The sequence below is a fragment of the Rissa tridactyla genome, chromosome 4 (genome assembly GCF_028500815.1).
Source record: "Rissa tridactyla isolate bRisTri1 chromosome 4, bRisTri1.patW.cur.20221130, whole genome shotgun sequence".
NCBI classification, from domain to species: domain Eukaryota; kingdom Metazoa; phylum Chordata; class Aves; order Charadriiformes; family Laridae; genus Rissa; species Rissa tridactyla.
The window spans coordinates 52,099,615-52,123,595 of record NC_071469.1 but is presented as its reverse complement, the minus strand read 5'-3'; the positions used below and the strand labels follow the sequence as shown (position 1 = coordinate 52,123,595).

The window sequence follows — 23,981 nt, the reverse complement described above, 5'->3', positions numbered from 1 at the left end:
AAATAAGAATCCCTACTGCTTCTTAAAGAAAGGAAGAGAAAAGAACGTCATGTTAAGCCATGGATCTACCAAATTTCCAGTGAGATTTGGACATTCTAGTTTCATGTGAATACATTGGCCAAAACATATGATAAGAATCAAAACTTAAAGTGACCTTACCACATTCAGGATGATGTGTTGACCAAATCCCATCAAGCTGACAGTAGGCAACACGGCTGCCTTTTAAGCTGTAACCTGCGTTGCACTTGAAGTAAACCTGGGCCCCGTATTTAAAGTCATCTCCTTCCACAATACCATGAGCGGGAGCACCTGGAGTCCTACACATCACCACTGACAGTTCAGATATTTCAAAAAAATCCACTTTATTACAAAAACAGGACTGTGTTAGGATGATTCTTTATTTAGAACATTGAAAAAAAAACAATTAAAATGGGCACAGGAGTCAAAATTACAAGACAGGTATATGCCGATCTTTAGAAAGTTGTTTAGACGTCAGTCTAAACGTCACACACTTACATATACACCACTTTTCAAAACATATCTAGATCCATTCAGTTCAGTGGGATTACTCCGAAATGTGAAGTGATCATGTGCACAAGTATTTGTATCATTAGGGCTCATTTGCTCAAAATGTTAGTACTTGGAGCACTTTCCACCTTAACAGGGGTTTTGAATGAACTACCATGCTTGGTCAAGAAAAAATTTAGATTCTTAAAAGTCTTATGTTGAAATTCTTTCAAATTCTTCTTTCAATCTTTATATAGTTTTACAGATAACCTCACTGAAATATTAAAGCATCATTATTTGTGTAGATCAAACATTATCATAATGACATTAAAAAGGAACATTGATATTTACCAAACTGTGATATTTACCAAACTGTGATATTTACCCTTTCCACAGGGTCAATATCCACCCTTTCTATTGGGAAAATACTTACAGACAACGGTCTATTTAATTATTGCAAGTAGTGAGTATTAGAGTAAACATCATAAACAAGATTTCTCTGAGAGCATCAAACAAGACATACTAAATCAGAACAAAGGTCCATCCAGCACAGAAACCTGTCTTCAGCAGTGGTAAACAGTAGATTTGATGCAAGGAGTATAAAACCAGAGCAAGCATATAGAATACTACCCTTGCACATTCTGGCAGCATTCAGCAATCTGGGGCACAAGAGCTACCTGAACTACAATGGTATGCTTGGTATAACATACCCTGGTGATCTTTTTTTTTAAAATATTAATTTGTCTGAGTATTTTCTAAACTCAAATACATACTTGGTGTCCACAATGTCCTGTAGCAATGAGTTCTACAGACTAAGTCTTGTGTGAAAAATACAACGCCTTCTTTAGTTTGGTTTCTAGCCTTCCACCTGATAATTTCATTTGATGCTCTACTTTCTCTGCTATGAGAGACAGAGAATGTCCATGCCCTATTTGCCTTCTCCAAGTCACCAATTTTCTCTATGTAGAAATCATATTTATGTATTTCTGTATGTAGAAATTACAACAATGTGTGAAACACAGGTTTCCATCTCTCTGTGTGTCTTGGGCTTTGTCTGGCTGTTCATTGTGAAAAACTGCATAGGAAAGCATTCAGTGCAAGATTCAGATATGCATATGGGTTTTTTTACCTGGGAGCTGTGGTACTTTGCTGAAGATGGATAGATAAATGCTAAAGAGATCATCCCTAATTTATGCTTTTAGAATTTGCCTTTTTCTGTTTTGCCTTGTAGCTAGTTGCTTACTAACCTACAGCCAAATTTTGACCTTTACACTTCCAGAGAAAAAGCGTTTCTAAGGTCTCAGCCCTGTAATCTTTACACAGAACACACATGAATGCATCTATTTATATGGATTGTAGACCATCCAATTATTCATATAAGGAAGAGATTCTTGAGTAACAGTGCTAAAACAGCAGCATTTGCAAGAACAAGGCTCCACAGAAATTCCCCTCATTTTACAGATTACTACAAACATCAAACAATGACTCATCAGAATCATTTGTGCACTAGTAAACACATGTCTTGGAAAGAAAAACTGTCTAACATTTTTAGAGAAGGGCCTAGACTCACTGCTCCAAATCAAAACTCATCCAGTTAGGGGAGCTCAACATTTTCTTTTGGCTGCAAGTGTTCTGCATCAGTGTCATATTTAGTGAAAAAAAAATGATAAAAATTCAACAAAATACACTCCTAGTCCTTCACATTTCTCATGTTTAGATTAGATATTAGGAAGAATGACTTTACTGAAAGAGTGGTCAGGCACTGGAACAGCCTGCCCAGGGAGGTGGCTGAGTCACCATCCCTAGAGGTGTTTAAGAAACGTCTAGATGTGGCACTTCAGGGCATGCTCTAGTGGCAGACACTGTAGGTTGTCTGGTTGGACTCGATGATCTCAAAGGTCCTTTCCAACCATGAAGATTCTATGATTCTATGAAATATAAGCACGCATACATATACATGAATATATAGGTGCATATGTGTATACAAAAGCACATACATAAATGAAAGGGAAACAATGGGAACATAGATATTCTAGGTGTTTTAAATTCTCGGAACACTTGTCTTCCCAGTCATGGTCTTTCTATTCCCAGTCACTCCCTCCATATCCTTCTGTGAACAGCAATTTATTTCACTACATTTATATTTCTCTTTTTCTATGTAAAGTCACGCTCAGCTTGTCAAATGAGAAAAGATGATTAGAAACATCTGTGCACCACTCAGACTTCTTTTTATCATAAATACAGGTTTTCTGTTTTGCTTGTGGTCCAGTTCAGCTCTGCAGAACAAATGTTTTGGTGCTTTTGTGTTCTGGGTCCGTCCTGGAAAAAATGTCACCAAGCTACACTTACTGTTTTTTCCACAAACTATAAGTATTTGTTCTTGTTCACTCTCCTAAGTGATTAAGATATTTAGTTTCTAGTCCTTTTGATTTGCTGTGGTTGCCAACTTTCTTTACATTCTCTGTGCCTCTGCGACCCAGATGGAACAACTCTGGGTTTATTTATGATTGTAAATTCAGTGTTTCATGCACAGATTCATTTAGTACTGTAACTATGGCCTAGAGTAGAGGATATGGAGGCAGAAGGTCATGAGATCTAATCATAGCTATTAAACTGTGGCCATGGGTAAGGTGCTTCATCTGCTGTATCTAAGAAATGAGAGCACCCCTTTCCTCACAGGGATATAATAAGCATTAGCTTGTACCCACTTGTGTCACAGAGTCATCGTGGGGTTTCTCTGATGGCAAAACAGCAAAGTATTATTATTAGACATATTCCTTTCACTACCTATGCCTCTACCTACTGGCTGTCTGTTCTCTTGTAACACAGGATCTTCCCTCATGGTCTGTCCTATTCTTTAAACTTTGCCACTAGGGGCACAGCCACTCATTTTATTTTTTCTTTGGATCATTTTGTAAGTTCATTCTTTCTCTCTACAAAATAAATGTGCCTTTGAATCTTGAGATGTTCCCTGCATGCGAGTACCACAGCTTAGCTCTCTGTTTTCAGCTATATTATCTAGCCTGAAAGTCACATACAGTTACTCTAAGTACTTGCCTCTACTGCTTTGATTTGAGCTCTAGAGCTTTTTTCCCTCTTCAGTTTGACTTGCCTTTTATCCCTTTCACCTAATATGTTTCAGGCAGCTCTTCTGCACCTTTTCCCTTTATTTGTGAACACTTCAGGCAATGGAGCTTTGAACAGTTTTTGTGAAGGGAATCCTAGCCCCTGTGTGCTTCATCCAATTCTCTCTCATCTTTTTGTCAATAGCTTGCCATCAGGAGTGTGAATTTGACTGGTTCTTTAATCTTTCAGAATATGCAGTATATTCCATTGAATTTTAGGACAGCCTCCTTTGTTTAAGATATTTTATTGAAGTCTTTCAACATTCTCTCCTGATGTAAGACCATATCCAACTCTCCAACAGATGTTTCTCAGAAGTCAAAAAGGAAGGAAAAGAACATTTTGTAAGTGTCATTCATACCTAGCTCTGCCCTTACCCTCTGGATACACACACTAGCCGTAAAATCCAACCACCTTAGCTGACCCAGTTCTTTTCAGTTTCTAAGCTCTCTAAGATATTTGATATCTGACCTCTACTGAGTATTTCTGAATACCAGTTCTCTGCATGGTCCAGATTTCACAGTCATGCGGGATGGATCCCCTTCACAACCCTCACCCACCCACAGCCATACACATCCCACCTTTTATCCATCCCCAGCTATATCTGTGCCTGTGCTGTGTTTGGCTATAGCATTACTTGTCCATAGCAAAATGAGAGAGGAAGGAGTAGGAAAATCTGTCTTGATAACTCATAGGAAGACTTTCTCACTGACATACCAGTGGTTAAATAAAGAATTGTCATCCATACGTCTTACCCTACTTAAAGGCGATGCCAGCATTTCCCTAGTGTTAGTACAATACCCTCTGAATAGCAATCACTGCCTAGCTTTTCACAAGATTAATACCTTACCTTTTCTCTCAGTGCACTTTGCAAAGCAGACAGAGGAAGAAGCAAAAGACCAGGTAGAGAGCTTCAGACAGAATTATCTATGAAATGTACCATGAAGTCAGCAATACTCAGTCCAAACTATAACGTTTGAGACAACCCTGACAAAATGGAACTAAGAGTGTCAGAATTTCAGGTTGTAGTGCTTGGTCTCTGCACCTTTCTCTCCACAAACAGAAGACCAAAGCCACTAGGAACCCAGAAAATGGATTAGGTGGCTGCAAAATTCTACTGTGAGATGGTAGTGGACAGACAGATATGAAAGACATTCATTCAAGGTCTGCCAAAAAAAGTCTGAGCAACTCAGAGAATCCATGAAGGCCAGGCTCATCCCATTCTTCATGCCATGGTGTCATCACACCTATAAAGATTCTGGTGAATTTGTATCTAGAAAACAATAGAAAAACTGGAGAGATTTCAGAGAAAGGTGAAACCAATGTTAGGGAAATATAATCTTGAGAGTGACTAAGAGCTAAGAGTGATGACCCTGGTTATACAAAAGCTAAAAACTACAATAATCTAAAAGATAAACCCAGAAAGGATAAATAAAATGTTTAAAGCAAGACAAAGAGATATATTCAGGCAGGATAAAATTAAGAAAAGGAGAATTGTTATTTAAGAAAAACTCTTAAAAGTCTCCTTGACAAATGTTTGAAAGCCACAGTAGGATGTAAACGGAAATGATAGGAGTCTCATAATTTGAAAATTGAAATTCCAGCTACAAAAAAAAAAAAAGTACCAGACTTTGGAGAGAACAGGGTGGCACTAGCAAGCTGCTAGTGACTTTTTTTTTTTAATTTTTCCATATTTTGCTACACAATGTTGTTCCTGGGAAGTTCCACAATTAATCTATACAGGCATAGAGGTAAACCTTGTCATTTTAGGGTTGAAGGCAAGTTTTGGCCTGATACAGCCCTGTGCAGTTCATAAGAGATTAACACAAGGTGGCTACAGGCACCTCTGGCAGAAATGCTCAGTTGTGACAGCCCAATTTTTAGAGAGAGAATAATAAAAACCAGAGCTGCCTCAAGTGTCTATATAATAAACTCAGAGATTTCTGATAAAACTTATTACCCTTCTTGCCTCTTACTTTGGTGTCTTGGAAAAAAGAAATCAATATTTCTATCCAATATGGAACATTAAAATGGCTCCAAATTTCACAGACAGCTTTCCGCAATCTGAGAAAAACTAGACTGGAGGAACAGTAAGTTCCTGAATTTTTAAGTAAAGTGCTCCATTATTAATAGTAACAGTGCAAATTCCTCTCCCTTTTAAATTATATGTAAGAGACATTCCTCAGATCTGAATTTTCTGCCATTTAAAAATAGTTTTCATGCTCATTTAATCACCAGTGAGATAAATTAGATGATCTCTTTAGCTACACCTTTGTCTCTCCAATGTCCTTCAAATCCTGCCTGATGGAATTATCATTTGCTTTTGTCCCAGGGTCCCTTCATTAAATGAACACCATTTTTTACTGCTGCCTTCCTCTCACCCACTTCCTCATTAAATAATATATACCCCCTCACACATATCATATATTATATCTAAATTCTGCATAACCTTTCAATAATATATTGCATGCCTGAAATAAATCTCATTTGTCACTGCTGGTACTAATAAAAGGTTTATGTTTCCATTTTTGTCCACCCTGAAATATTAGGTGCAAGATCTTGTAATTGTATGGAGTCTTGTTTTTAATTTGCTTACAGGGTTTTTTTTAATACTGCTACTGATAAAGAAATTTATCTTCTTTCATAATTCCAAGTCAGAATTTGGCTTTCAGGCTGACCTATGCTAACGTATACAGCATATTTTGACTATTTAGTAGTGTCTCTGGGGAGCATTTTTCTATGTACTTGTAATATTGCTTTCGCATAAATTGTGCTGGCATGCTCAGTGGAGGCCAAACACTGAAAATGGCCACAAAAACTGCATTTGGTAACAAGTGGGGGAGCAGAGCAGCTTCTACTGTATGAATCCTAGCATATGTCTTCTGCAGTGAGAGCGAGCTATGGACTTGCTTTGGGACCCTGGGTGCCTAGACAAACCAGTCTAATGACTGTCAGAGAAAGCCTGATAGAGACTGAAACTGAAGAAATTTAAATAACTATCCTCAGAAAGAGGACATTTTTTTTCAGGAGAAAGCCTAAATGACATTTTCTCCTCCAGTGAATGCTATCATGATCCAGCATGCTGCTAAAAGCTACAACAGCCCCTGAGCCAGAGAAACGCTGCACAGGGAATATCAGCATCAGGATTTTGAACCCTGAGCTTTGGGGTTTCCTGGCTCTACAGCAGTGGCTGGCAAGTGCTATGGAGCCAGAGAATTTGGAAGACCCAGAAATCACAGCTCCAAGATGCTGTTGCTAGAGGGAGCATAACATGCAGAGTATGTGGAAGTGATTTTTTTTTCCTCTCTGATTAAGAAAATAGTATTTTTTTAAAAATGCACAGAAAATATACATTCCTTTGAAAATTTACTGCTAGGAAACCATTCTAACAGAAAACTCCCAGCTAGCTCTACCCACATGCGCTTCATGTAGCTCACTGATATTTACAGTTGCTGCCTATGGCCAAGCCTGCTAAAGTCAATAGTGGTAAATCCCATCGGGTTTGGCTTTTGGCTTGCAAGTCTCTGATTGCATCAGATTCTTTTTCTTGCTTTAACTTTTGTTTTGAGGGCAAGTCTGATTACATGACTACCTGAGTATCATTATGTAACAGTTCTTAAAGTTTATAATCTCTGTATTTCCAAAGTTTTTTATAAAATTAGTGTCTGTCTGCATTTTACTGCTGGGGAAGCTATAGCATGGACATATTAAGAGCTAGGAATGCTCTTGTCATCTCCTGATATTCTTATTGTGTTTACACTTAAACTGACCTAGCTTTGTGCAGAAATCAGCATTAAATAATTATACCATTACGTAATCCACACCTTATTCTCAGCCGCAGTGTTTTGCACAAAGGTGATAGAGCCATTTGGGAGCAGATAGTTCAGTGTGCCTGAACACAAAGCACAGCGGTTAAGGACGGAACCAGCCGTGAACAGCTTAGCACTTACTGCTGGGTATTGCGATGCCCGTTGCAAAGCCCTGTGAGTAAAGAGATTTTCTGAATTCAGACTTACAGAATTCGTTGCCTTCACTCATGACAGAGCTTATTTCCTAATCTTCGTCCATTAGCCCTGTCAGTCCATGTAATCTCTGATACTATTTATTCCTACACTTATCCCTTCTCTCCACAGCATGTATCCACAAGGTGAGGACACCCCACGTTCTCACAGGGTTTGCTGACAGAAAAGAAATTATATGCAGGAGGACTCAGATGGCTCTCCTGAGACATCGTCCCTCTGCAGCTTGGCATACCAGCCCTGAGACAGTTAATGCCTAACACATAAACCCACAGAGATTAACTTGAACCAAAAGCATAAGTACATTGGCTGTCAAAATGTTTTTGGAATGGCTGTGTCCTCAAGAAGGGAATGAGGTGAGGATTTTATGAAGGCTGTGGCTCAGAGTGCTCAGGAGAACTACTTTTTTTATTTCTTCTCATATGCAGTGAGCAGGGCTTTCAAGCAAGCATATGAGTTTGGCGATGGATTTGACGAAATAGCCTGCCAGCATCAGGAGGCATCAGGCCATCCTGAAGCAGTGAGGCTCTGCACTCTCCTCTGCACAGGGCTGCCAGACCTTTACCTATCAGGTCACACACACTATGAGGCAGAAGCCCTGACTCCAGACTTATGCTTTAGGAGTCCCAGCATTCTTGTCTGGCTCCTGTCTGCCTTCAAGGTTCTCTGCGTGCTGGGATGATGGGCATGTCATAAGTCTGCTGATAGCAACATTGGATTCATGAGGTCCTGCAGCACCTCATAGAGCAAGATATGTAAGTGTGCGGGACACTGCTGTGTCACTGCTGACACTCTCCCTGAGCCTGCAATCATTTTAGCATAGGCTTTGCTCCTACAAGGAGCTCAATTCATAGTGATGGTACTTCCACTCAGAAAACAGCCTGGCATCTTCTGATGCTGCTCTCAAGATCAAATGTCAGCATAAATGGTAGTAAACACTGTGGGATCCACCATAAGGATATTAGCCTTCTTGCCACCACCTCCCTGAACCTCCCACCTCTCCTACATTGGAGAGTGCTGCTGACTAGGAAGCCACACACTGACAAGTAGCCCAGCTGTTCTCCTCCAGACCCTGGCAAGAGCTGAATGTGAATGAGAGCAGGAGAGGCTTGATGGCATTAGCTTTGCTATGTGATGATCATTCTTCCCCACAGCAGGAACACACTGCTGGGAGCTGAACCACTTTGGAGGACAGGTGGTCTTGGTCAGGACTCTGAAAGAAATGCCTTCCAGGGGTGGTGTGTGTTTACATGGGCCATATCTGAGGGCGCGGTGATGTCTAGCATACCTGCTTGTCTTGTTTGCTGCCCCTCAGAACTTTTACTTTTTGGACCTGACAGGCTCTGCACTTTAGGTGAAAGAAGAGTGTGGTCACAACTTTTACAACCAGAAGGGATGAACAAGGAAAGCCAAGAGCTAAGGTTTGCATTGGAAATTATTTTTTTTTAAAGCAAGACTCTCAAAGGAGAGAACAAATACATGCAAACACTGCAGCAGATCCTGTACAGAAAAGGACAAGGAAGCCACTGTGATAAAAAGGTGTTCACAGTAATGTTTTCTGGAATAAGGAGACTCTTGGACCTCAAAGAACAAGGATGCTCTGAACAGCTACAGACACGCACCCAAGGAGCACTGTTCTGCTTGGTCATGCCTGTCACCACAGACTCAGCAATGAGTGGGTGAGACTTCAGGTGGGGCTGTCAGAGGTACCTCCAACCTCTACGTTGTCTAGGCACTTTAGCCATCAAGGCTAAGATACTAATATCCAGCTCCACAAAGGTGCCCATGTCATGGTGATTTCAGTAACTAAAAGAGCAAATAGGTGCCTAAACGTCACTTAGGAACTAGCCTTCAGTATCAAGTGCAAGTCCTGGAGGGGTAACAAGGATTATTCCCCAAAAGCGTCCCCCTGCATTGCAGTAGCTTTCCATTCAGGTTGCTAGCAAGGGAGGATTTTGGATAAACAATCTCTGCCCTCACTCACTTCTGTTTCAAAAGAAAGGAAACTATCCACCCTCCCTCATGCCTCCTGTGATGCCCCAGGACACATTTTCCCAGATCCATGCCCAGCTCCAGCCACAACTCATCCAGAAATGCTGGGACAGACAATTCACCACAAAGATTTTTGGCCTTAATTTATCCCCAAGAAAGAGTCCTCGAAGTTCAAATCTCCTCTCATTGTTGCATTTTGCCACATTATCCTGGAAATGTCAAAGAAAATCATAACAAGAGCAGCAGATCAGCCAACCCCAAGTACCAGCAATAGTAGATTTCCAGCCCTGCTCTCTGGGCCTTTTCACTTTTGCAGTGGTTCCACCAGCTAGGAATAATTACAGAAAACTATGACGTAATCCCTACTGAAATCCAAATCTTTTCATTCCATTCCAGCCAATTGGAACTCACCCCTGATGTTTTCCAACTCCCTGGTTCTGTGAATGAGACCGTATCCATGTGAAAATATGCTTGGATCACCCACTGCGATTTATTCATCCGGAGGCAATTTGGAGGTGGTTGCTTACAATTAGCCACTTGATCTTTATCATTATTGTTCTTAGCGCTTAGAAAGCTGTGTCTCTGGATACAATCTTTCCGGTACTTGGATGGCCTATTTAATTATACAACTGGACCTGTTTGTGCATGGGATACTGGAATGAGTGAAATCCTAACGATCCTCAACATTAACTTTCGTAATCAGTGGCAAGAACTAATATTTAGAATAAGTTCCCCAATGTGTCCCTTGGAAAACAGCACAATGTCACACTGCAGAGGAGAGCACTTTCTGCTCAGGAGCAAGATTGTAGGGCAACAGAGAAGCTGATACGCTCATTATTATACCAAATTACAAAGGAGAGTAAACCATCTTGAAAGTGTTTTATTTTGGAGATGTCAGCTTTCCAGCTAAACATGGACAAGCCCAGGCAATGCTGGATGAGAAAGACACTCTAAAGAAATATACGTTGCTTTGAAACGGTGTTTGTGAATGTGCATTAACTGTTAACAGGAAAACACCATTTAATTATACAGATTCACTCTAGCATAGCTGACAGAATAGTTTATTCAGCCCTTTGCAGGCATCTGAGCTGGATTTCAGAGAGAAAGGAAGATCTGGCATCGCCTGTTTAAGAAAAAGAGATGGCAGTTACCAAGTGTTGAGATGAGAGTGTAGGGAAAAAGAAAATGAAGGGAACTAAAAAGCAGGAGAGTACTAAGGAAGTAGCAGGGCAATTTGTTTGGCTGTGAAATGTGCAGTTCCTGAGCTCTTGAAGTAAGTAAAGAGCAGTATGGGAGCCATAAGAAAGTGGGATACTGCCTGGCTGTTTGTGTCGTCATTCGTACCACCTGGGGCCATTCTGCCTTGGCAGCATTCTGTATCAGCTGCAAACAGCATGCAAGACAGTGAAATCATGCCCATGAGCGCAACAAAGGGAAGTGGGCAAGGTAGCTTGCCTCAGAGATGTTTGAGAGTAAAATCCTCAAGCAGGAACAAAGCCTTTGAATGAAACTGGTTGGGGGGGGGGGGAGCGGAAGAATGAAACTGTCAGCATTTAAGCGTGCTGGTTACCCCAGCAAACTTTCAAAGTATTTTTAAGGTTACCGCAAAGCACTGCAAGAACTTGCAGTCTGTATGCTTGCACCCCAGAAGCTATGAACAGTGTATCAGTAATCTTCAGAGAGAACAAGGAGTGGTTAGAGGCAGAGACCCCAAATCTATAATCTACTCTCTCATTTCTTCTAGCTTCAAAGAAACCAAAAGATACATCTTCTCCCCCTTAGCTAGGAGGCAGAAAACATCTCCATCGGCAACTTATAACTGTATACCAACCCCTGCTGTCACCTGTGACCTTTGCAAAGGGTTGGGGTGAGCCTAAAGTGTGCCAGTGATGCAGACTGTTTTTTGGCCTGCATGCAGTTATTCTGTGCTGAAGAGCGGATTTGTAATGCCATACATTAGAGCAGACTTGTCAGGAAGACTTAGTCTCCTAAGTGATTCAGTGATGAAATGACAGGGAAAAGTACCTACCTTTGTCCCATCCAGTGTGGCAAGAATACCTAGAATGTAGCTTGGTCCAACCTGTCCTCCTGCAACACTGATTCATCCTTCCACAGGGCAAGTCATACCAGGGAGAATCCTGTGGATGGTTTTATCTCTAAGGCATGTTAGCAGACTGAGGAAAAAGCTCAGGATTGTTTTGGGGTGGTGCAAGTGGAGATTCCCTGTGAAACCATTTAATGTGGTTTAGAAATACATCCCTTTTCCTATGGCAGGCCTATCTTTGAATGGATTATGTTAACAAAGAGACAATTTCTGATTTATTTAGATGATAGCAATGCCTGGGGCTATGCTCTAGGCAAGATACCATGATTTTTTTACCAGATGTTTCACTTTCTGAAAAACTAATAGACACTGAAAAAATAACACAGGGACAAGAGGAGTTGTCAATAAAGCAGATGTCCTGTCTCTTTCAGCCTTGCTGTCAGCTACACTTAACTCACTGGAGTTTCAAAACAATATAAAAATATTACAAGATCAAACACTGCTAAATGATATAAAGCAACTTCCTCACAGAGACTGCATGACAAACAATTGATTTGACAGAGTTGAAGGAAAGAGCAGTCCTAGGGAGCAGTTTTCTGCAGGCTGATTCACAAGCAACAGTTGTTTATTGATTGCTTCAGATGTTCGTAGCAATTTCCATCCTTAGCCATCAACCTTGTTTTTCTATTAGGTGTTTCTGATGGGGCATCTTGGCTGTTTGTGTAAAGCCAAACAGCTAAAAAAGCCAAACAGCTTTAGTTTATTGGTCAGTGAATTAAGACAACCCAAAATTGATGTTAGCTTACCTTAAAGCACCAGACATAACATTTGGTGCTTTGACAGTTGCTCTGTGAACAGTTCCAGCATCCTTCTAACAAAGGGAGAAACCTCCAGGAAATACACTGAAGTGAAAACTGAGAGCAGAAATCTCTACCTCCATCTTAAGCCAAGCCCTTCAAATTCATGAACTAGGCACTAAACAATACAGATCTTGCCTCGTGGATAACATCGTAGCAATTGTCTAGCCAGCATCACAATGCTCTTCTGATGAGCTCAGGAGAACAAAAGAGGGCATTATTCCACCAGAACAGAACTCTGAAAGTGACTTATTTAAAGCCTCTCTGAGGACTGCAGTACCTAGCTTTGCAGAGACATGTGGGTAAATGTAGCTTCCTGTATGACTGCATTGGCCATGTCTTCACTGCAGGATTATCTCACCCTGTCTGAACTAACTGTCCTTCTGAACAGCCTTGCCCATAATGAGCAGTTTAACCAAGTAATAGTGCTCAAGGCGCAAGTAGCGATACTACATTGCCTCTCAGATGGAGCCCCAGGAAAGTTCTGGAGAACAAGTCACCCCTGAGAGCATCCTGCCTGTGTTCACACTACAGCGTTGCTGTATGACAGGCTGAAGGGTGGTGCTGGTTTAAGCTTTAGCCTATAACCCCTAATGGGTCTGCAAAGTTAAAGGTTTTTCTAGTGTGTGGGTCTCAAGGCAGGTGAACTCTTGCACTGTGATAGTAAAAAAGGCTACTAGCCTTTACTCCTTAGCAGCTCCAGATATATATGTACTTTGGCAGGAGCAGGAGTTGGGTTCTTATTTCCCACTCTATACATGCAAGCCTATAGGGAGGACAGTAGAAACGTGATGGAGAAAGAGTGGCATTAATCTCATCCCTTTGACATAGCCACGAAAAAAGCCACCTTGACACAAGTGAGGAAGAACTCTGTCCCTTTAAAAAAGCTGTAATAGGCTATTTTCCACTGGAAAAAATAAGCAAAACCCAACAACCAACCAAAAGAACCAATGGCAGGGCTAGGAGTAGGGAAATTAAGAGTCATATTTCTTTTCAGAACATTTTCCCTAGCTGGAAAAGGACTGATTTCCAGGCCAGAGTGGCAAGAAAGGGCTCACAGACAGTGTACACATGGTGTAACACATGTGGTCTGCAAATGATAAAATATATACCAGTGATTAGAGACAGTGATTACAGCACACCTTGAAACCTATTACTGAGAATCTTTCTGACAAAATTTAAAAAAGCTCCAAGCATTCCCTTAGAAGACTCTGCATTACATGTCCATGGTTAGGTAAGGAAACTAGGTTTAATGGTCATAACCTTTCCCCAGTGCCTCATTCTAGACTCTGCTGGGATTAAAACTCTGTCTAACCTATGCCAAGCCCTGACAACTGGGATCATTTCTCCCACAGCAGAACAAGGCAGGCGGTGGGGGAGTATTAATGCTTTCTACCTATCTTAAATATCAGTCAATCAGTCCAATAAGGGTGAGGGCATCCCTAAGAACCAGCCCAAGTCACAGTTGTATAGGGCCAAAAAGGATGGAAGGGGATTATATCAGCAGTGGGGAAGGGCCTGAAAGCTACATTCAGAGGCCTGTTGGAACATAGTAAGGCCAGCCATAGCAACATCAAAGGCTACAGCAAGGAGTTAGTTTATACAGCTTAGTCAGTTGGATTAGACCCTTCATTAGGATGCAGAACAAACCTCTCCTTCTTGGCAGACAGCAGCAAGAAACACAATAAAAATGGAAATCGAATCTAAGCCCTGAATTCCCCATTCAGCACGAGTTCCTCTTATTTGCATAGGAACTCTAGTTCGCCTGGCTTTGTTTGAAATAAAGGTAACAGGAAATTTCAGGGCAGGATGAGGTCAAGGTCTCTTGCTCTGGGGCCAGCAAGCCCTAGGAGGACTCTTGAGTCAGAACACCCCGTCCTAGGAGGAGGACAAGCAGAGGGGGAGAGCAATTTCCATGGGTTACCAGAAGTACTGGCTCTCTACAGCTGCACCTTTAGCAGGCAAACTCAACACTGAGAATCTGGAAAAGATCTTTCTTAGTTTGAGTTGAACAAATAGTTGCCATGCTGTACAGTCATTGACGGTATGATACTTGAGTGGTACTTGGCTGCAGAGAACCAGGATGAGGTCACTAGTCAGCTTGTTACTTTTTCCCCAACGTACATCTTTTGAGGAAGTTGTTTCTGTGTTCAAAATATTGCAGGCTAAGAGAACAAGATGATCTGGTTTAGGGTTTTTTTAAATGCCTCTGATTGCAGGATTATTTGCATTAAAATTCACAGAGGTCAGACAGAAAAGGCTGAGTTTGACCTCAGTCGTGTCAGCATGGCTAAGGGGTCACTGGGAGGGGTATGCAGGTATACTGCAAATTCAGTTTAATATCAGAAATAAGCCCAAGTATTTAAAATAGGAATTAGTTTTCTCTGCTTCCTCTATCATCATAACAAAGCATGCTTATGTGTAAGAAGGCATTTGTTGCTGATCTCTATGACTTTTCTTTATTGTGTTTTAGGGCAGACGAAGGAAAGAGCTCACTATTGGTTGGCATTTGTTTTACAATTTTATACAGGGTTTTTTTTAAAAAACAGTCTCTGGAGTGAAATCAGACATATTTAGATAAAATATTTCTTGTCCTGAAAGCGCACTGGCTAAGATATTAACAGCTGTTAGAAAGATACATGCCTGCATTTCACTTCATGCTGTTGAAGTCTTTAAATCACTGTATTAGCCTCTCAAATTGTAAACAAAAAGACAATTTCCTGGCTGCCATAGTAGAAGAGAAAAGAGACTGCTAGTTATAAGCAACCTGTGCCTTTAATTATTTTATTAATATTGCAAATTGTAACTGACAGTAATTAAGAGTTGAATATTACTGCAGGGAAGCAGCTTGACCAATGTTTATGATCCTATTATGGAATGGATGGAATTTAGTTTAACAGAGGAAAAAATAGGTTCCTTGTGGTTTATCTCATTAAGGTGATTTCCATAATTCTAATGGTGATTCCCACAGCTTTAAAACTAAACTTGGTAACAGAAAAAGACACAGCTGCATTGGGATGGTAAGGGACTTAGAAAAATTCTGATTCTGTCATGAAATGTCCATGCCGAATTTGCTTAATTTGCCCTTAATTTATTCCTCAATGACATAGTCCCACAGTCTCCCGTCCTCTGAAGTATATCCCTTGGATTTCTTTAAAACCCTCATGTCTCTCTGGTACCTTCTGTTGCATCACCTCAAATCTTCTACGTGCACTTAACATTAAGGGGCTCTAATTTTCTTCTCTCTTACACCTATTTTTCACCAACATAAATTCATTGACTTTAATGGGATTATGCCTGACTAGCTCCAAGAAAACCAGACCGAAAGAATCAGCCTCGTAGTGTCCAAAGTCATATTCAATATTCCAAAAATGACCATTTTCTGATTGTTTTCTGCAGAAGTAAATTTATTTCTCTTGGCTCCACCTAACAAGACAGCACAGTTGCTGCAAGACCTAACAGACAGAAGATTCTGAGCATGACATGATCTCCCTTTAACATTTAAACTGCAATGCTGTTCAGGAAACTACATGACTAATTTTTAAAAAATTACAGCCACAGATATTTTTTCCAGTTCTTCCTTTTCTATTAAAAAACAAATCAAACTTTAATTTTCTGCCTTTTCCCCCCTATACACTGGAAAATACTTAGGATATGTTTTGGCAAAACTGAAGGAAATGTCTTAAGAAAAAACTTCTTTTGGAGCCAGAGAGAACAGAGATTTTCCATGATGTTTTCCACTGTGGGGTTTGCTATTCACATACAAGAAAAAAAAAGTCAACCTTTAGCTACGTTATGGAAAGCAGCAATATAGGCGCTGGGAAAAATATTTCCTAGCATAAGCAAAAGGCAAGCATACAGCCACAAACATCATTAAATAACAGCATTTTATCCACCCAAACTGTTCTTTCACAAATGAAACTACAGGATTCCTGTCATGTTTAAAATCTTACTGTATGTATTTTTATGTGTTTCCTCCCTTTTATTCTGTTACTACCTATACTCTTCATTGTTTACGATAAGACAAAAGTCTCATCCTATTGTTTTTCGACTACCTCTGGTTTTTGCTCTGTGTGTTGCATGGGTGAAGCTTCTACGCTGGAAACTAGTTAAAGAATGTGAGCTTAATTTCTTGCCTTGACTGTAGTGTAGAGCCTGACAAAACAAGGGTTGAGGTTTGCTGGAAATTTAATTAATTGGAAATTTAGGTTGGTTCTGAAACAGACAGGAATCTTTTCTTTTTTTTAACTCTCTCCTAAAGACAGGAATGGAAAGTAATGGAGCAGTTTCAAAGAGCTCAGGAGTTTCCAGTCCCTAAATGACAAGCTAAACAACTACTCACAGAAAAGAGGCTGTTAGAAGAGACAGACACATTAGGTCAGGAACCCTCGATTTTCAGCAGCAACATCCCTACAGAAAACATATCAGGAATCTATGCAAACTGGCAGAATGTAGCATGCTGTTCAGAACGAAAAATTTATAGAAAATGTAACACTCTCTCTCCTCTGTTCTGCTGGGAGAAACGTCAAGTTTTATGAGCTAGTTCTGGATCTGTAGAAATTGAAAGGTCTTTTATCTCAAAATGATCCATGCAAGGAGGTACTATGTCACCATAATTTAACTCCCCTGATGAAGTAAAAGCAATTCCAGGAGAGAAATCCACTCCTGACAATGGCACATGTGGGGAAAAGATTTTTAAGTAGTGAGGTTTGGTGTACATCGGCTGCTCTGACATAGAATTGAAAACTCTGGAAGTCGGCAAGGTATCGTGTGCCTTACAGCCAGAGTAATGCCACAACAGGGCACAGTAAGCGATGTTGTCTTTCTTGTGCCAATTATGATCCCAAGTGGATTTCATTAGTATTACTGAAATCCTCCAGGGTCAGCTGGAGCTCTAGCTCAGTGACTTTAAATATTGCACAATGTTCCCTTCAGCTAGCAGCGATGATATAGCCTTTATCATAGCATATATTGCACAATTCTTACTCCTCCTTGCTCTTTCAAGCCCTGTTAGATGAAGACATTTGCTCAAGCATGAAGAATTAAATCACTAGAACAGATCATCAATTTGAACTCATTTGAACCCAGCTATTTCACAATTTGCTTGGCAGGACAAAACCAGGATATGACTATACATACAGTGAGGACCACCAACACAGATAGGGACAGAATCTACCCTTTTTCATTTGTTCCAATCCCAAGTCTCTGTCATTCATGGTGCCAGAACTCTACCTTTCAGATGACTGTGAGGGAGGACAAACTTCCTAGGACTGTCTCTGGCTAGAGCATCAAGCACAAGGCTCAGCTGGGGTACGTGCTTTTAGAAGAGAACAGCTGATCCACACGATGAAAAATAGCAGGTAGGTATATCTCTGTCTGATAAGGCTAGTCCATTACAAGATTTCTTGTGTGTTGTTTCCCAGCTCCAATTCTGTTTTACCTTTTTACACATAGATATAAAGCTCCAGAACTATTCAGAGGAAGTCTTCATAAACTGCAAGCAACGTGTCTTAAAAAATGCCACAAGAAGCTCAGTACATTCTCTGGCACTGTGACTGACCTAATCTACATAGCAATGAGACTGCTAACAATTAATGGCCTGCATCAGTGACAACCCTGGAGGCTGGTCATACACACAGTGTGTATACTCACAGTTTTCACAGCGATTCCCTGTATAGCCAGCCAGACAGGCACATTTGTAGGTACCGCTTTTGTCTAGAATGCATGTTCCATCATGAAGGCATGGAGATGAAGAGCAAGCTATAAAAGAAAAGCAAGAACGTTCATGGTGGTCTCTCACAGGATTTTTTTCCTCTTGATGGTGTCTTGGGGTAAATTACGTATTCTGGTTAAAAGTTAGGAAGACACAGGCAAGAGCCTAATGCATGTCAAAAAGCCTTCTGCTCTTCTTTCTTATTTACTGGAGAGGGGATCTTATAGGGATGGGCAGTTCTTTTTTCACAGCATTCATCACTTACTGTTACCATTTTCCTTTAAATATAGTCAAGTGGTGAGAAAGCTTTGTGGAAGAAAAGTAATTTACAGCAAGGTCCAACAGTGTTTAGAGCTTAGCCTAAACTAAAGAAGTTTATTATCAACCTACATGTCTCCTGCCATTCAGCCCAAAGTTTAGGGGTAAGTTTTGGGTTCCATGGTTCTGGCAGTTGTTTTAGGTCTCAGATCTTGTCATCCCAGGCTTTGGGAGTTGCTTTGCTGCTGAGGAGCACTTATTTGGTGTTGGGTTCAGGAAGCTCTGAATGGTCATGATGACCCTAAGACTCATGGGAAAGCTCACGCACACCACAAATCTAACAGTGATAGACATCAAACTGTACATATTAGGATAAATTAATATCAGAATGTGTAATTGCACCATTTAATATCAGAAAATTCTACAGGTACAATAACACACACTTTTTTTTTTGTGCCTGCTCTAAGGGGAGATGAGTGAGTAGAACATTATTTACTGTCAAAAATATAAAGAAATCATTTAAACTTGGATTATTTTCCAAAATGAGTGTGGGTTTTAGCAGACAGAAAGTAGAGCCAAAATCTCAAGATTTAGATCCAGTTTAAGATTCAAGTAACTCCAACACCTGAGGAGTTCAGGATCTGATGCCCTGCTTCAAGTCCATCTTAAACAAAAAAAGACTGAAGCAAAGTTCACATCTGGATCCATACCAGAAGCTGAGTTCAGTTTCAGCTCACATTGACTACGAAACATATTCCTTGCCATCTTAAAGAATTATCCAAACATGCTTGATAACTTATGGATTAAACTTTGAAATCATCATTGCTAGAAAGGTCTGCATCCTAATTCATTTGCAGATCATCTTTGTCCTTCCATACTAAATACAGTGATTATTTCAGTTATTATAACAAAAATATGAATCTGTACCAGCCATTGAGTGTTGCAACCATGAGCAACCAGCCCTGGGGGACCTATGGTGAGGTTGTGTAGTATTACAGTTAAAGCATTTGTTTTGCTGCAGTACAGAATGACAGATATCAGAATCAGCAGCTTTCCTTGCAAAGACTTCACTTGAAGCATAATCTTTGAGTCTCTTATATCCAGATGGCAAGAGACAAGAAATATATAGATGCCACATAGGGATTTCTGTGGAGGTTTCATGTGGTGATGATGTAACAGCAATTCATACATGGCTGGGCAATGAGCATCTCCCAAGTCTCACTGAAGACTAAGGTCTGACTGTGGCAATGTACTGCATCCAACTAACGTAAAATATCACTGAGAAAGGGAGGGAGAAGCAGAAGATTGTAGTCACTGGTTTGAAGACAGTGAACTTTCCGCTTTGTCCTTGTCCCAGGTTTGTCTCATGGTTCTGTAAAAGCATGCCAAGTGAACAAGGATAAGTTCCACATACTTGCCCTTGAAAACACCTGACACTCAAGAACACTAAATATTTTTCTTTTTAAAGGAGTCTTGATTTCCTGGCTTCAGTCAAACAACGTGGGACAGTACTACAAAAGGTTAAATCCCCTATGTTGTGTCAAAGATCACTAGCTTGGCGATACAGAAAGTAAAGCGTTATTGAAATTCAGTAACAGGCTTTCATCTAACTAGATCCAGCATATGTCTAATCCCTAAAAGACCCTGATACCTCCCCATCCAGCCTCCCATCCTTCTCATCTGAAGCCTGTTGAGTGAATTCTAGTGACTCAACTCTAGCCAATTACTGGTTACCATTTGACACTTGGCATGGGATGGGACCTAACACCTGCTTCCAGACCAGGCAGCCTAGCCGGTTCTGTGGTTTTGTCTTTTAATAACTACACACGCAGTGACCTTTCCTAAAAGGGATATAGGCTTTGCAGTTTACTTCGTATCAATCAAAACCTTTCTGGCAGTTGAACCAGTGACCTCTGTGCAGTCAGTGCCACTGCTTCAGCACAGCTCAGAGGAAGGGAAGACAGAAAGGGAAGGAATTCAGTTGTGACAGCACAAGACACTTCTTCATTCCCCTCCATTACACCACTAAGGTGCTGGGGACATCAGATCACCTCCATGGCCCGGTCCACATCCTGTAAGTGCATGTGCTGCTGCTGCTGCTCTCCCCTGCAGCATGGAATTGCTCTAGCAATCCTCATGCAATCTGTTGCGGGGACCTCAGCTTTTCCACAGTGCTGTGTGTTTCAGAGGAAATGCTTCAGTTTGCAATGTGCTGCCAGAGCTTTCGATCCTGTGCTGCCCCCACTTTCAATTCTACGCTGCCCCGTGCACGTTGTATTCTTCCCCTAAACTGTGCTGCTGGCCAGGTTAATGCTTCACATAAAAAGACACTGGGAGTGTTTTAAAAGCCTTTCACTGCAGCTACACATTAGGCCAGAACAGCCTCATAATAAAGTACACAATAAGACCTTCTCACAAATTCTAAGAAGCCCTTTGCAATGTGCTCTGTGTGGATTACCACACTTGCAGCCACCCAGCCTCAGAATAATTACCACTAAAAATGGGGCGGAAATAAAGTGCTCAACAGTATTCGAATACCAAGTATTCCCTGCTGGGCAGAGAAAACGGAATCAATTCAGCTTGCACCATATGGAAAATGTTAGTTCCCTGAGTGTAGGCAGCCCTTATGCAACATAGACCACACCACATTCATTTGTTCTATATCACCTCTCCTGCTGTAAGCCCAGGAGAGCTATCAATAGCTAACTGTTCCTGCTATGTTACTAACAGGTACTAAAGGTAACATTTGAAGAACAGCGCAGGCTAAGGAATGGCACAGGCACTGGATCCAGTGGTATGCACATTTCAGATTGCTAGTTACATCCCTGATCATTGTTAACAGCTGGTCCACTGTAGGTTTCTGTATTTATATAAGGATTATACAAACTAACTAAAATTCCTGAGCCAGATATACCCTGGATGACCTAATGAAATTCAGTCACCAGGGTGTGTGGAAGGCACGTTATGGCGTGTCATAGATCCTGTAGGGTTTATGGCAAAGCAGCACAATCTGATCAGCCTTCTATGCCAGGAGTACTGTGGATATATTTGACCAAAATTCCCTACATAGCTAAACAAGGAAGATCCAGGAAGAGCACAGAGGCTGCTTTAAATGCAATGGCAAAATGAGGAGCCAGCTACATTTTCAATGTTATTTTGCAGCCAGAATGAAACGATGGAAAGCAGTGTGGGGGGACTCTGGCACTGAGTACTAACAAAAACACAGGAATTCTGGAGCCCTACTTCTGTCATTGATAACACTGAGTTCATGACAGAATGGGAAATGCCTCTTTTTTCTTTTTTTTCTTTTTATTAAAGAAAATATTTTTTTTAAAGCCCTAATGGTATGATACATGAGCCAACACAAGAGTTATGTTAGGGCATTTTCACTGAGCTAATTATGAGACTTTGCATCAGGTTTTTGTTAATCGAGACAGTGACTCTGTTCCTGCACGCAACACTGAGTAATTCTGCAACTGCAGATACACATGCCCCTTCCTCTCTTTCCTTCTGTGCTCTTCGTTCTCAGATTCAAACAGAAAAGTCTCACAAAATGGCCACTTTTCTGTACTGGCTGATGTGCTTGTTCTTTGTACAGGTAGAAGGAATTCAGTCTTTGTTGGAAGAACCTCACATTCGCATGCCATCTGACAGCTTTTGAATCTTCACTGCACTGACTTTGTGTAAGTTGCTGTCAGCAACACAGCATGAAAGTTTTTAATGAAGCAAAACAGGGAAAGAGATTAGTGAAATTGAATTAATGAGTGGCATGTTCCACTTTCGGATTATTTTACCTGTAATTTCTTCAAAGACAGCAAGAAATCCATCAAAGTTCTTGGATCCATCAGACTGGAAGAGGACATGGAGTGAAGACCCAGTGCTCCGGATAGGAGGTGGCCTCTCATTTCCACAGAATTTCTTAATTATTCGGCTGTCCAAATTGTCCCCATCACGGACCTCCACATAGTCATACTGGCACATATAGTCAAACTCCAGGCTCAGCATGGAAAATCTTGGGAACAAGGACACACAGTCAGACTGCATACTCTCACCTGTGCACCCTGACTCTGATTTATTTGGATGTTTAGTTATGTTAGTGCCTCCCCGCCCTCAATGAATCAACAAGTCCCTAACCACATGAAGTCCCATGCAATTCATCTCAATTTTTGCATCATGATCTTTGGAAGCCAGCCCATCTCTACATAGATGCTCCATGAGAGCATTTAAGTGGCAGAACAGTGAAGTCCAAATTGAAGTCACACAGTCTGTTCACATGCATCAGGTCCATAACCACATTACAATGTTAGAACTTTCGCCTAGGTTCAGGCACGCTAGGGGGCATATTTCTATCATGGCTGTTGGAAAAAATTGTTCTATTTCCCCTAAGTAAAGCTATAAGTACTGAAAGTAACAGTATCAAAGACCAAGACTCAAAAGCTGTTTACATTGTAATGTTCTGAAGTCAGCAATTAGGGGTACAAGGAAAGCTCGGGGATGTAACAGAAGCAGAAATAGGCAGAGAAAGGGAATCCAAAACATTACAGCATGTTTTGCATTAGAAAGCAAAATGGTAATAAATCCCCAATGTCTGGCACTTGCCCTTCTTTTGAGAGCAGAAATAAGGGAAAGGAGCTAATGCAGAAGGGAAATACTTACAGCCTTTTCCCACAATGTCTGTCTTTCCTAGCTTTGATCCAGCCACTGCACGAGGCTCTTGTTCGTTAACAGCAATGTTATATGCTGCTGTTTGAATTCGGTAGGGCACGAAGCCAAAGCATCCCACCAGAATATGAATGAGAAACAGAGTGAGAAACAGCAAGTGCCTCTGGAGAATAAGGAATGGCAAGGGGTGCTGGGCCCAGCCTTGGTACAGCAGATAGGAATGAGAAGATGTGGGCCTGGGAGAGGCCATGCTACTAACCGTTCATCAGAATATTTTATAAATGAACTGTTGTATACTCAGTCTTCCTGAGAACTCCTAGCACTGCAGAAGTGTATTTAGGGTTTGGCTAAATCTCCCATATTGCATATTACAGCGTGGGCCTGGTGGTTTGCAAAGACTGCATTTTCACATCAAAGAGGTGAGACAAATAGACACATTTTGTATCTGCTGCTGGATCTCACCATTTGGAGAGGCAAGAAAGTACTGGAGCCTATTTCCTTCTCTTCTGTTCGTGGGACTCAGGCCCCCATACTAAGGAGGCCCCCATGTTATGTGGAATGACCTTTCTTTGACAACTTATGAGCTGACTTAAGAGGCCTCTTCACTCAGTCACCTTTGTTTAGGTCATATGATTGGTTTTAGAGCATAAGGAACACACTACATACAGAGAAATGAATGATCAGTTGTAGGAAGCTATACCAATGGAGCAGAGCCCCTCATTTTTTAAATCCTCTGGTAGAATGTAGAATAAGAAAGAAATGACATCTACTTGTCATATGCATTAGAGAGAGATTAATTCAACTAA

The 23,981-nt window shown here is 40.9% G+C and overlaps 1 protein-coding gene across 3 annotated transcripts in view; it reads right to left on the bottom strand.

Moving 5' to 3' along the window:
• PAMR1 (peptidase domain containing associated with muscle regeneration 1) overlaps nucleotides 1–23,981 on the bottom strand; it is a 58,340-nt gene that overhangs the window by 10,938 nt on the left and 23,421 nt on the right. The window contains exons 5-7 of one of the 3 annotated variants that reach the window (XM_054199609.1): nucleotides 22,308–22,525; nucleotides 18,195–18,302; nucleotides 160–360 (exon numbers count right to left, since the gene is read on the bottom strand). In XM_054199609.1, coding sequence (XP_054055584.1) covers nucleotides 160–360; nucleotides 18,195–18,302; nucleotides 22,308–22,525 — 527 coding nt within the window. The remainder of the gene's footprint in view (nucleotides 1–159; nucleotides 361–18,194; nucleotides 18,303–22,307; nucleotides 22,526–23,981) is intronic. The other 2 variants (XM_054199611.1, XM_054199612.1) reach the window with 2 other exon arrangements.